Genomic DNA, 15,081 nt, shown 5'->3' with positions numbered 1-15,081 from the left:
TTGACAGGCACGTATACTAACATGCAGCAAAGGCTGTGCTATTCTTTGTCTTTTGTTTCAGGAAGGATATTATGTGAAACAGAGAGACTTATCAAACTCTTGGGGTCTTCTCTCTGGCTTCAAGCAGGAATCGGCCCTCTATTTGACAGCTTTTCTGAACAATGTACTGTTCTCAGATCCTTAGCGCACATCAGAAAAAAACTCAGAAGCATGAAAGGAAAGGATGTAGGACGAGAGGAGCGTGGAGGGGGTGGGATGCCACAGCCAGTTCCCCACTCAGCTGGGCTGTGCACTGCTTGGTGATGACGGAGTCCAAGAGGAAGTAACGATGGAGAGGGAAGAGCAAAAGGACTGGAAAGGTGAGAAAGAAACCCCAAGTGGGCCAGGCAGGCTCCTCCTGGGGTATTTGGCAGAATCAGAAAACCACCCTCACCCCTGCCTGGGCTCCAAACACAGCTTGGAGGCTCGTGGTCCCAAATCTAGCACCAGTTCACTACACAGGACTTATGTTTAGGAATAGGAAGAGTCCCAGGTCATTACTGGATTCCCATTACTGGAATTCCAAAGGGAATGCTAGGATGCTTGGATTGTTTTGCTTAGCTGTTTGCTGCTTCTGGGATCTTGCTCAAAATGAGGGAGCTCTCAGCTGGGAGAGGAAAGGGCTCTCTTTGTTGGAAAGGGGGGCTCACCTGCAATCAAGAATGGCTACTTTGCAAGAAGTCCACCTCACGCTCGGATCAGAAAGGTGTGTCTTCCACAGAGACAGAAAGCAGATTGGAGGTTACCGAGACATGGGAGGGGAGGGGGGAAGGAGTGATTACTTAAAAGGTATGGAATGTTTTCAGGGGGGGATTTTTAAAATCGTGAAATGAGACGGAAGTGGAGGGTGCCCAACAGTTTGAATGTCCTCAATGCCACTGACACATTCACTTTAAAATGGCTACTTGTAGGTTACATGTATTCACTTCAATTTAAAAAGACTTGCTAGCCTGGAAGTGCTCTCCGAGGATGGAGGAGGAGGCAGATCTTTCTCACCCACCATAAGGCCAGCCTCCCACCCAAGGAAATGCCCACTTCTGAGGCCCCATGGCCCCCGACATCTCCAAGCACAGACCCCTGAGCACAGACGACTCTGGCACCAAAGCTCTTCATTTGATTCTTCTCATGGCAAAGTGGTTCCTCTAGAGCAAGGCCAAGAGAAACCAGGAGACATAAGGCGTAGGGGGGTCACCAGGTACAGCCCACCTTGATCCTGGCAATTACCATCAGCAGAAGCACCCCCCACAGCTCTGCGTGGCTCGAATGGCGGAGCACATCCCTTCGTGCTTGTTTCCCCAAGCCACCATTCCATGTGGCCCTCATGGCTTAACATCACGGAGCTCTACACCGCTCCCCAAGTCCAGGAAAACTCTCTGATTTCCTGGCTGATACCGCTTCTCTTGACAGCCACGGGGCCAATTTGCTGTTTGACTGACAGGAGGAGCTGTCAGGAAGAAATGTTTTCAAGGGTCCTGCTGTTTTTACAGCTTGCCAAGATAATCAACACTGGACACTTGGACCGAGAAGAGAAATCACACATTTATTTAAACTCAGTCAGGGCAAGCTGCCTTCTGCTGCAGGGGGTACAGGCTGCAGTGTCAGGACTTGGTTCCTCCTGAATCGACAGGGAAACAACTGGGGGTGGGGGGCGGAGATGCCCACCAGGGGCAGGTATGTCCCCTCATTAAACTGTCAGAACACCGGGAGCAGTAACTGTGACCCACTTATCTCCAAATGCCTGGAGCCTGCCTCAGAACAGCTGCTGCAGATGTGCGCTGTACGAATGAATGAGTAAAGGAATGAATGGAAATTAAAATCGAGCTATTTAGGAAAGGCTAGGTATGAAAAGATACACTTTATAGGGCCCAGGAGACCTCTGAGAGGGAACCCACCTTAAGCTGTGATGTTGTTACCCCATTTCCATGGCAGAATGAGATGGAGGGGAAGGTTGAAGGGGTAGCTAAATTGAAACCACCTCCCCAGCCTCAAGGATAGTTATGATGCCTTACGCCATCTTTGAGCCTGTCAGTTATGGCGTGCCGCACACAAAGCCTGCTGGGAGAGGCCCACACACCTTTCTGAACCGAGCATGAGGTGGACTTCTTGCAAAGTAGCTGAACCCAGGCCCGGACGGTGAATGAGGCAGGAGGGAAATCTGTGCTTCCCCGTGTGATCTGCTCTCTCTACCTCAAAACCCAGAGTCCTTTGCACAGGGAGGGAGACCTGAGAAGGAGGCCATGGTGTTCTTTTTTCCAGAAAAGCAGAGATTTAGCCCCGTCAGAAGGTCACAGGTGCCCACACACAACCCAGGGAAAACAAAATGAAATCAGTGTAGGAATAATGGGGATGAGAAGAAACAAAATTCCTTCTCCCTCATCCAGTCATCTCATCCTTGGGGTCTGGAGACCACATTGAGCAAGAGCCCAACACATCCACGTTTATACATACTCATGAGAGGGTGTGGAATTACAGTTCAGCAAGACAGGTGGATTGTGGTCTGACAATTAAAATATTTTTTCAATAATTTGTGAGTTAATAAACATGGGCTGGGCAGGTAGATGTATTGGGAGAAAGGAGATCCAACATTTCAGCTGGTCTGGCAGACCCCAAGGAAAGATTCCTGGGCACTGCCTTCAGCAGCCCCTCCTTGCTGGATGGAGAACAAGTTCTTCCCACCGACCTCCGTCCAGCTCACCACTGGGTCCTCCGAGTCACATCCAAGAGCACCCCTGACACCTCAAGGCCATCATTTAGACCTGGCAGTCATGAGCCCGAGGTCGGGGGTGACCACTTCCCCCAAAATCATCACAGCTGCAGTCTGCACACACGAAGCCCTGGGGAGCACCAGGGATACAAGTGTTGCCACCCCCTGTCCCCACCCAGGATGCTGGCCACACCCCATGGCCGGTGGGGGAAGCGTGTGCACAGGTCCCTGGGCCCTTTAAGGACAGAGCGACCCTGAAGTCTGATGGCACAGGGCTGACCCCGAATTCTTCGTAAATAAAACTTTATCTTAAGAAGTGCACCCCAGCTTCTAACAAGGGTAGATCTTTAATCCAAAATGGATAAGTCGGTTCAAATTTGAGGAAGAGGATTTTTTTTTCCTTTTGCATCTTAAAAACTCTAAGAACAGGCCGTGGTAACTGGCAATTCATTTTCCAGTTCAAATATTTCTGGAAACATTATTTATGAAGCCTTAAAAAAAGAACTGCCACCCTCCTCAGCCCCCGCTAGAGAGTTCACAGGAAGATGGTAAGGAACGGAAAGGGCAGAGTTTAGAGAAGCAGAAGGAGAGGGAAATGAATTTTTCATAAACAAGAGTTCCAGGAAAAACAGACTCCCGGCAGTTGCATCTAGAGCACGAGGTCACCTTGGGCTGGGAAGGCTCAGTGGGTTGGGCGTCTCTGGCATTTGGCCTCATTTACTTTCACAAAGGAATCACACAGGCCTCAGGGCAACGAGCAAGGCTCAGGGACACCTTCAGGGACTGGAGGCCCGGGTGCTGCCCCTGGGCCCTGAGAGGTGGGCACCAGCAGGAGGCCTGCGGGAGCTGCCAGCTTCCCTCTGGCAGACTGGCTAAACCACCTCCAGAAGAAAAATGGCCCTAAATATTTAGGGGGTGGAAAATAGAGCCATTCTGAGTCCATACTTGAAATCCATCCAGATTTCACAACGTGACTCTGTCTGTGTTTAAATAGTCCCCAGGACTTATCTTCAAACACACACACGCACACAAAGAATAACTTCACAGGAAAATATTTATTTCACGAGACTCTCACTGGCCACCCTTTGCCCTTTACCAACAATAGATGAATTCCTGCCACAGAGAGAAATGAGGAACCTGCCCTTTAAAGCAAGCAGACTGAGCACCGCCGAGCGAACGGGCAGAGCCAGGGGCCTGGGCTGGCATGAAGAGGCCCCGAGCCCACGAATCGTCTTCCTGCAGAGCCTGCCAGGCCTCTGTGCCTGGGACGCACTGTGCTTGGGAAAGCCCAAGCTGGCCCTGCGTGGCAGGCAGGCCAGGCCGCACCTGTGATTGCAATTCCAGGACTAGCAAAAGGGGCACAATCCTAAACCGAGATGTGCTTCGGCCTTCTCTCTGTATCAGCTCCAAACACGAGCACACCTTTTGCATCAGCAATTCCACTGAACTGATGAGAATCTAATTTAAGGAAATAATTGTGGACACACTTGACGACATAGAAATAAGGACAATCACTGTCAGGTTGTTTATAGAATGAAAATATTGGAACAACTGAACTGCTAACTCTACAGGACAGATTAAAAACATGGGGTTTTGTCTATAACTGGGATAGAAAGCATCCACAAAACAGATGGTCTCTAATAGTTTTAATGACCCGAAAAAAGTTTGTAATCTAGTAAGTGCAAATAAATATATTAAAAGAATCTGTCTGGTGTGAGTCCATCTAATATGAGTGAGGGCAAGGAGGTAGGCAGCTATAGCCTCATTTCTCACCAATGTAGGGTTTGTGTTCTGGAAATCCAAGAACGGCAAAGTCAGATCATGGAGACTGTGGGACTGAGAGAAAATTAAACGATGTTAAATATGCTTTGAAATGCACTCAAAGTCAGTTCACGGTGACAGTGGCTACAAAATCAGCACGATGGATATACCCACGTGTGAGGACATCAGAGCTGGTGGAAACATCCCCCGGGGACTGCGAATCACACACTTAGCAAGGCCCACGACTCACACCAGGCAAGGATGGTCGGGCCTCACTGGAGGAGAAGGGGGTGGGAGAGAGAAGCTCAAGGTTGTGCTCTGGGGCAATCAGGCATGTGAGCATTCCCTCGGCCCAGACTGGGGCTGCAAGGGTGCTCACGGGGCAGCTCCGTTCCCTGGGCCTGGCGGGTCAGGATGAAATTGACCAGCCACAAGTACCATGGGTGGGTGTATGTTTGTAACCTCTGAAAGGCCAGATAGGATCCGCCTGTCCAGAGCCATCACCAGGAAGAAACCAGACGGCACATGCGAATTCAAGCCTCTTTGATCGCCTGCCGCTACAAGGTCAAAACCAGATAACACCTTGTGGGACCAGGACAAGGGGAGTTCTACCTAAAAAGATAGAGCATTTACTCAAGGAAGTGGCATCCAAGTTGAAACAGAAGGAGACTGTGAATTTTCACGTTACCACTTTCCCAACTTCACTACCCAGGGTAGTGGGACCCCCTCTAGGACAATTAAATTTGTTACCAAGAAAAACTTTTAGAAACTATTTTTTTTTTCACTTCTTAGTGGTAGGTGAGTGAATTTTCAACCTTAAAACAGGCATCGTCTCAAAATCACAGTAGGCAAAGCCACAGTTGACAAGGGACTTCTCTCTATCCATAGTGCGTCTGAGCGGGATTATGGGAGATTTTTGTTGATTTTCATTTCTGCTTACCTGTGGTTTCTAAAATGTTCTGCAACAGACATGCGTATTTCTATTGCTTGATTTATTTTATTTGCCTCGGCCAGGCACCTGTTCTCCATCAACAGCCCCACCTGACCGGAAGTAAGGAGGGGCTCTCACCTGGTAATGGGCAGCCAAGGATCTCCATCCTCATACAGATGCTCCCATTATCAAACCAGGACTGTGGGTTTATGCGGATGTAGCGGGCCACCATGGGGGCGGGCAGCTCATTGAGAACAGGGATCTCCTTTTCGCTGTTTCCTTCAAATATCTATGCACAAGAGGAAAAAAGGAGACTCTTTTAGAGCTGGTAAGGGATAAGAGTCAGCTACCCTCTCATTCCACAAGACCTTACTGAGGGATGTCTAACGTGAGCTGGGCACTGCGGGGAAAATTAAGGTGAGTCAGGCCCGGACCCCACCCTCAGGAAGCCCCACCTCGCGTGTGCAGGGGAGGTACTTACAAGCAGAAGGACACATCCATTAGTGCTGTAGCAAAGAGACAGCCAGAGCTATGGGATTTCAGAGGAAGGAGGGGATCAGGCAAAGCTTCTGAGAGCAGGTGCCATGTGAATTGGCCTTGAAGGAAAACTAGTCAGATCTGCACGGATGGAAAGGATTTTAGAGGAAAGGGAGAGCAGCAGTTAAAGAAGCCCAAAGACAGAGGAGAAGAGCAACTGGCCCATTTTTCCCAGAACACAGAAGGGTGCATGTGGGGTGAGAATGAGCAGAAAGGCTGAAAGAAGAGGCTGTAGTTAAGAATATGTGCATGAGACTCTGAGTAACACAGTGACAGGATCAGAACTGGCTAACCTGGAGCTAATCTTGGGGTTAAAGCTTGGGGTCATTGGAGAAAGTTAGGAAACTATTATAGATGAAGAGCTGTGGGGGCCCCATACTCTTTGTCGTATGATTTAGAAGGCAGACGGGTGATCTGTGTGAGATGCTGCATCCCAGCAGCTCCTTGATTGGAGTAAAGGATGAATTTTACATTGGCTCTAAAAGTAGGGGCCACTTGGTACTGAGCTTCAGGGCACGGAAGGGGAACTCATCATCCATCAGATTCCCACAGTTGGTTTCAGTTGACACAGAATCAGCAAACACTGGCTGATTGGGCACACATTCCCTCCCTTTGCAGGGCCCCACAGTTAAGCCCTGAGGGTACGGTTGGAGGGAAGGAGACTCACCATGTCCCCAGATCCGTTCTTAACAGTGACCCACGTATAGCTGTCATTGCTCACCATGACCTTATAGGATGTCACCCAGTCACTCCTAAGAGAAAACGGAACATCACTGTTACTATACACCTTGCAACACTCACCTGTTCCATGCAGAGGTGTTGGGGTAAGGAGAGTGGGTGCCAAAGGCAGGCAGCACTGGGTCAAACCTGGCCCCGCCAGCTGTGTCACATTGGCCAGGTAATAACTCATCTATGCCACAATTTTCCGTCTAAAAAATGGGAATAATGAGTGCCAACCTAAAAGAATTGATGTGAGCATAAAAGGTTCAAAACACATAATGCACTTAGAACAATGCCTGACAGTAAGCATGAAATGTTAATACACATAATGCAGTTGGGACAATGCCTGACAATAAGCACGAAATGTTGATCAGACACATAAAAAATGCAAATACAGTCAATTCTTGTTATTTTCGGTACAGTAATTATATTCTATAAAGTTGTAATGAACACTGAATTAGTGAATACTGAAACGCTTCTCCCATATGTAATATTGTTCATGCATGTCTCTGTTTAAAGGCACTTTATTTCAAATATATTGTTGATTCATTAACAATGAACCCCTGGCCAACATCCCTGAACTCATCCTTGAAAGAAGCTTATCTAGCACATGAATTGTCTCTATAAGGCAAATCACAGTCTATTTGCACTTAGGAACACTACACAGTACTTCAGCATCGCTCTTAGGAAACATTTAAATCAGCAAAATGACCAAAAATGCAAAAAACATGACATTAAATATACTGTGGGAAGGGCACTGTTTACGGTATGAGCACTGAAACAGAAGGCAGAGTGTCACCTTGTTGAACCTCAGCTGGGAGCACACCATTGGGTGAATGAAATTTTTCACTGCTCTGTGCATGTCTATGAACAACTGCACAAGTCCTGCAATTAATTACAAACAAATTTTAGCAAGTGAGAAAGTTTGGAAATAAGGAATCTGCAAAGTATGAGGATCAACTGTACTTAATAATTTGTTTATATTGAACATTTACATCACACTCATGGAATACAAATAACACAGTAGCAGCTGAATATGGCAAAGTAACCCCAGTGTAGGTAACAAATTGGACTAGAAATTTCATTTGGAAAACTGATTCCAAAATGTAATTAACTAGATCCAACCAAACCACAAAAGTAGCAGCTGAGTCCTCAGAGTGCACTCTATTTCTTTTTGTCTGTTCCAGTCATCCAGGCAATCTCTGCCCAAGAAGAATCCAGTGATGGCTGGATCTGAAGCCAGACCCTTGCCATCACGTCGTCCTGCACAGAAACTACTAAGGGTAAAACAGTCATAATTTGAATTCCCAGCAGCAGGGTCTATTTTATGGGGGGTGGGAGGAAGCTTTATGTGGAAAACACTTTTTCCCTCCTTTGCCTCTTCTTTTTATGATATTAAATTTTAAACAGCATAGGAAAGTTCTTCCTGAGCTTCCCCAATTTTTAATTTTTAAAACATTGAACTAAACACCAGGCTATTAGCCTTTTAGAAAATTCTTCTTGTTAAAGTATTTGGAATCCTTTCCCTACTATGAAATCTCCTTGGACCTTGGGTTCATTTATATCCCAATAAGGTTTTGAGTTTCTGGTTTGAATGGACCCTGTCTAGCAAAGTTTATTTCAGAAGACCAGCTGGTTCTATTAGTTCTGGTCCATCTGACTGACCCGTCATGAAAATTATCCTTAGGTGCTTTTACACATGCTTGGAAGTAAACATTCATCTCCTGCCTTCTCATTTCTCCTCTCTCCTTCCCACCAGCTTTGTCTGAGTACCTGCTAGAAGCCGGAATCCATCAAACAGCACATTCCTTCCCTGAGGATTACACACTTGAGCCCACAGCAGCAGATCCAGGTGCATTAAACACGACTTTTGAAAAGCACCTCGGCAGCAGCTCGTGCCCTTTGCACTGGAAAATTATCCTCACCCGAAATAGCAATCTGTTTCCCAGAGTCAAATAATTTCCAAATGACTTGTATCTGCAGTTCGTTTTGCTGTCTCTTTTTCTGCTGATAACTCCCAATGATGAGCCTGCAAGGCAGACTCTGGGTTAGGAAACCTCTCAGCCAGAAAAGGCACACCAACAATAAGAGGAAGGTAAAGAGAAAGATCAAAATTAATGCTCCAAAGAAAAGGAGAGAAAAAAATAAAGGAAATGAGAGCCAAGTAACAATTTCTCAGACTTAAACAAATGACTGAATATGGACAAATCCCCTATTCACATTTGTACAGGAAGTAAATGTTCGCATGGTGCAGGCCTCTCTTCTGAACCGCAGATGCACATCACATCCTCTGCCCACTGTACCTCCCAGGTTATGTTTCAGAGACTCTCAAATATAACCCACCCTGAGTCACCAATTCATCTCTACCCCCTGCACCCCAATATGGTGCTCTTACGGCACCCCTGCCTCAGGAGAGGCACTGCATCCATTCATGGAGGCCAAACTCCCAGACTCAGGGACACTTCATGGCACCCCACTTTCCCTCCCCCTCCCCATTATCGATTCCACCCCCAAGTTCTAACAATTTTACCTCCCACATCTTTCTGGAATCTGCCCAGCTCTCTACATCTCCACTGCCACCATCCCAGCTCATCTTCTTGGGCCAGGTCTATTATGGTCACCTCCAACTGGGCCTTGGGCATATAAACTGACCCACCTCATCTATCCTGCAGTCAGAGGCTTCCATTTTTAATGAAATATTATCATGCCAGCCCTGCATAACATATCACTCTTATTTTAGTACTAAAGACCAAAATCCTTACCATGTTCTACAAGAACCTTACCAACCTCTTGTTCTCTCGGCTCCCTCTTTCGGTTCCCTCTACTGATCATATCCCTCGTGCCTCAGGGCCTTTGCACACACTGCTCCATCTGAACCACCCCTCCTCTCCTCTCCACTCCTCTCCTCTCTCCTGCCTGCCTCTAAAAATCCACACCTCAGCACCACTTATCAGAAAAGCCTGTTCTAAACCTCCAGTCTAGCCAAGTTTTTATTATATGCTCCTTTCTGTCACAGTTTAATCCTGCTTGTAATCGTATACTCTTTTCTGGAATTACCAGGTAGTGTCTTTATCTCCCATTGGAGAAAAGCATCTGTCTCAGAGATGGAGGAAGCAGAGACCTTGGCCCTTTGAAGGATGTGAAAGGAGGTTGAGGAGGACAAAGGTGAGGCGGGGGGAGCAGAGCCGGGAGCGCTTGGAGAATGTCGGGGAAGAACAGGGCAGAGCTTGATGGGGCTGGCCCGGCCAGGCCGCAGGGAGCCACTGAGGCATTTTCAGCCGTGACAAAACCAGACTTGGATTCTAGAAAGATCCCTGGATCTTTCTTTGTGTGTGTCTATAATTTGTGCCCTGAGAAGCATTCTAAATAACCTAGTCAGAATTATGAATTCAGGCCCCTGGAACCTCAGACAGTGCTGCTTAGACTTCTTCTTAGCCTTTCTCCAGAGAAGACAGAGGCTAGAACGGAGGAGGCAACAGTGGGTAAAGGCCGTCCTGCTGGAAGGTACGGAAAGGACAGGAGCCGAGACTCATCGGGTGGAGACGTGGGGCAGATCAATTTTCAGAGATACCAAGAGGCCCAGCTGAGGGGTTCTGGTCGGGTGTAAGGGAGAAGGGGATGCTGGAGTGAAGGGTGCCTCCCCAGCTTCTGGCTTGAGCAAGGCTGGGGACGATGGCCCAGTGTAACAGCTGGTGCTTCGGGGAAACGTCATGGATTCAGTTTTACTCCTGTCTCGTTTCAGGGTCCCGTGGGTCACCCTTATCAGGGGGCACAGGTATCTTAAAGGCAGTGAGATCAGTGGATCTTAAGCTCAGAGAAGATATCTAGGTTGATAAAAATTTGAACAGCTTTAGCACAGGTTCTATGGGCTGTATTTACATTGCTAGCCAGGTTATTTAGAACAACTTCTGAGGGCAAAATGCAAATCTAGCTTTAAAAAAAAAACGCCCAGTGTGGTATTTTATTGAAGAGTAATATTTTGTTGAAGAATAATCTGCAAGCTGAAAAGGGCACAGATGACAGTCATTCGGCAGGATGAATTTTCACTATCCAGGCAATAGGGAGCCACTGACGTATTTGCAAGCCCCCAGAACCAAGAAAGAGACATTAGCAGCCTTCTTCACTTCCTTTCAGTTTTTCACCTCTCACAAGTAGAATCACTACCTTGTCTTCTAATACCATAGGTTACTTTGATCTGTTTTTTATATAAATGAAACCTTGCAGTGCACACTCTTGTATATGACTTCTTTCAACTCCCCAAAGTGCTCACTTGACCCCTTGCAGTCTATCAAGCACTGTTCATTCACTCAAAAAAATCTTCTTTGTAACACCTTTGAATCCCTGCTGAAATGAAAGTGAAAGCAAGTAAGTACTTTTGCCACAAATTTATGGACAGCATTTGTTCATTTTGTATAAGACAGTTTTGTCTTTGCCAATTCATATTATTGCCTATACTTACAATCTGTTCATTCCCACACCTTTCAAGTACTCCACTGTGAGCATACATCACAATTTATTTATCCATTGTATTGCCAATGAACACTTGAGTAATTTCCAGTTTAGACTATCATGAACAGTGCTTCTGTGAATATTCTTGTATATCTCTTCTGATGAGCTTCCATACAGAATTCTGTTTGCTACATGACTAGGAAAGAAATCCCCAGGTCATATATTCAGCTGTAGTAGTTTTCCAAATTAATTGTACCTATGTACTTTCATCAGAAGTATGTGTGGGTACCAGTTGTTACACATTCTTGCCAACATTTTGTATTATCTGTCTTTTCCATTTTAGCCATTCTGATGTATGTGTCCTAGTATCTCATTGTGGTTTATATTTGAATTTTTATTTGATGACCAATGAGATTCAGCATCTGTATGTTTATTGGGCATCTAAATATCATTTTTTGTGAAGTGCTTATTCAAGTTTTTCTCATTTTTCATTTAAGTTGTCTGTCTTTCCTGTATTCATTTGTAAAATTCTTAAAACTTTTTAGATAAGAGTTTTTGGTTGAATACATGGGTTACAAATATTTTCTGCAGTCTGTGCTTTGTGGTAGATCTTGATGAAGAGAAGTTCTTAATTCTAATATAGTACAATTAACCATTTTCTTCTTTATGGTTTTCAGTATTGTCCCCTTTTCAGTAAACTTTTTGCCTACTCCAAGATCATGAAGATGCTCTCCTATACCTTCTTCTAAAAGCATTATTGCTTTACCTTTCACATTTACGTCTGCAATGGAGTAGATTACTGTATGGTGTGTGGTAGGGGTCAAGGACATTGTTTTCCATGTGGGCTTCCAACTGACCAAGCAACATTTATAGGATTATTTTCCCACTGCACAGTAGTAGCTCTTGTGCCATAAACCATAAGACTGTATATGCGTAGGTCTGTTTCTGGGCTCCCTATTCTAGTCCATTGGTCTATTTCCTATCCTCATTCCTAAAACCTACTGTTCTAGTTTGCTAATGCCGCCAGAGTGCAAAACACCAGATATGGATTGGCTTTTACAAAAGGGGGGTTATTTGGTTACACAATTACAGTCTTAAGGCCATAAAGTGTCCAAGGTAACACATCAGCAATCAGGTACCTTCACTGGAAGATGGCCAATGGTGTCTGGAAAACCTCCGTTAGCTGGGAAGGCACATGGCTGGTGTCTGCTCCAAAGTTCTGGTTTCAAAATGGCTTTCTCCCAGGACATTCCTCTCTAGCAAGCTTGCTCCTCTTCAAAACGTCACTCACAGCTGCACTGAGTTCCTTCTCTTTGAGTCAGCTCATTTATATGGCTCCACTGATCAAGGCCCACCCTGAATGGGCGGGGCCACGCCTCCATGGAAATATCCCATTAGTTATCTTCTACAGTTGGGTGGGGCGCATCTCCATGCAAACAACCTAATCCAAACGTTCCAACTTAATCCCCACTATTATGTCTGCCCCACAAGATTGTATCAAAGAATATTGCTTTTTCTGGGGGACATAATACATTCAAACCAGCACACCTACCCTGCCTTAATTTCTGTAGCTTTACAATAGGTCTTTATATCAGGCATGGAAGCTTTCCCACTTTGTTCTTGTTTTTCAAAGTTGCCTTGAATATTCTTGGCCCTTTGCATTCCCATATACATTTTAGAATCAGCTTATCAATTTCCAAAGCAAAACCTTCTGGATTTTGGTTTGGGTTACATTGAATATGTAGGTCAATTTTGGGAGAATTGATATCTTTACAATGTTAAATCTTCCAATACATGAACATGTCATATCCCTCTATTTATTTAGGTTTTCTTTTATTATTTGTCTTTTGCTAGATTTATTCCCAGGTAGTTGATATTTTTTGATAAAACTGTAAATGATTTTATTTTCTTCTTATTTGTTGCTGGTATATAGAAAGATAAATGCTTCTTGTATATTTATTTTGTGTCCAACTCCCTTGTTAATTCATTAGTGTTAACAGTCTGTGGATTTCTTTTCCTTTTTTATGTATGTGATTATATCATGGGGAACAAAGTCAGTTCTATTTCTTCATTTCCAATATTCACTGTCTTTTATTTCATTTTCTTGCCATACTACACTGGCTAGTATCTCCAGTTCAATGCTGGAGGAAGTGCTAATAACAGATCTGTGCCTCATTCCTGAGCTCAGAGGAAAGGTTTCAATTTTTCACCACTGAGAAAAATGTTTCTGTAGAGCTTTTTTGTTTATTTGGTTTTGTTGAAATCAAATATGAATCTATTGTTTTTCATATGACAAGAAGTCTGGATGTAGGTGGCTGCTGACACTTAGGTTGACTGTGCCAGAGCCAACACCAGCACACATTCATTTTTCATACTTGTTATCTCAGAATTCTATGCACATCATGAGAAGACATCAGTGGATGCACATTTTACATATTTGTCATCTCAGAGTTCTAAGCAGACATCCATATTCATTTTTCTTACTTGTCTCAGGGTTCTAAGAAAATGTCAAGATGTAGTAGTCACTTTTCATACTTATTGTCTTTGGGTTGTAAGATAGCTGCTGCAGCTCCATATCATACCCATGCTCAGAAAATACGGAATAAAGTCTTTTAGCTTCTATCAATCCACTTCCTAATATTATAATAGGAGAACGTGCAATTCCTGTTGTTTGGACTGTTTTTTCAGCACATTATAAAAACTTTTAGTTCTTGAAATAAGAAAGTATATCCACTTCTTGGAGTGACTGACAGGCTCTCCAGGCAGAGTCCACAGTGTGTTCCTGGGGTCTCTCACTGCAAAGGCTCAAGACCCAGGATGAGATGAGTGCAGGGCTGCAGCCACCTCCGCAGACAAGTGGAGCAAGTGACCTGCGCGTCCACCTCCTACAAGGGCTGCGCTGCACCATAAGTTTTATTGTGGCTATTTATCTTCAGATTAAGGAAGTTCCTCTTTATTTCAAGTTTAAGAAGAGTTGCTTATTATTATTATTATAAATTATTTTGAAATTTTCTCAAACACCTTTTCACTTCTATCAGGGTGGCCATATGATTTTTCTACTTAACTCTGTTTATGTTCAAACTGCATTGAATCATTAAAATTGTGCCTGAACCACTCTTATATTCCTGGAAGAAATCCCACTTGATGGTGTTGTATTATCCTTTTTATATATTGCTGACTTCAATTTCGTAATATCGAAGGAATTTCTTGCATCTATGCTCATGAGAGAAATTTTTTTTTCTTGTAATGTCCTTGTCAGATTTCCATATCAAAGCTATGCTCAATTATAGTTCAGAACTGTGTCCCCTTTTCCATTCTCTGGATTGAAAAAAATGAATGTGCTGTTTCTTCCCTAAATGTTTGGAAGAACTCAATCCAACTTAAACATATTAATCATCATTATTTTAAATTCCTTTTGGCTATCTGCAAAAACTGGATCACTCATGAGTTCAGTTCTATTGCCTGTTTTTTCTCTTGCTTATTTATATATGGTTCTGTTCCCTTTAAAGATTTGTAGGAGACGGAAGAAGATGGCGGCATAGAGAGGAAAGGAAGCTAGCTTGTCCCCCTGGAACAACTAATAAACAACCAGGAACAACTAGTAAATAATCTGGAATAACTGAGAGGGGACAAACATGACTGTCCACTCATACACCAACTTGAATTGGGAGGAATGTCCAAGATCGCAGCATAAAATCTGTAAGTAAAAACTGCAGATCCAAGCCAGGAGCCCCCTCCCTCCACAACCCGAACTGCAAAGCCTCATGGTGCTGGAGAGCAGCACTCTCCAAGCAAGTGAATATAGCTCAGCTGAGCTCCAACTGGGGTTTTAATTAACAAACGTGTACCGCTCAATACGAGATATGAATCCCCAACAAGCAGACAGAGGCTTTTGGTAACTACTGAACTTGGAGAGCCAGAGAGTGGCTGTGGACTGGCC

At 44.6% G+C, this 15,081-nt stretch overlaps 1 protein-coding gene across 1 annotated transcript in view; it reads right to left on the bottom strand.

Moving 5' to 3' along the window:
* CPXM2 (carboxypeptidase X, M14 family member 2) overlaps window positions 1–15,081 on the bottom strand; it is a 141,951-nt gene that overhangs the window by 36,940 nt on the left and 89,930 nt on the right. Inside the window, exons 5-6 of the mRNA XM_037804453.1 lie at window positions 6,640–6,724; window positions 5,574–5,724 (exon numbers count right to left, since the gene is read on the bottom strand). Of these exons, the coding sequence (XP_037660381.1) occupies window positions 5,574–5,724; window positions 6,640–6,724 (236 nt within the window). The remainder of the gene's footprint in view (window positions 1–5,573; window positions 5,725–6,639; window positions 6,725–15,081) is intronic.

The sequence above is a fragment of the Choloepus didactylus genome, chromosome 15 (assembly GCF_015220235.1).
Source record: "Choloepus didactylus isolate mChoDid1 chromosome 15, mChoDid1.pri, whole genome shotgun sequence".
NCBI lineage: Eukaryota > Metazoa > Chordata > Mammalia > Pilosa > Megalonychidae > Choloepus > Choloepus didactylus.
Note: the sequence above shows the minus strand (reverse complement) of the source record. Positions and strands in the feature narration are given on the sequence as shown.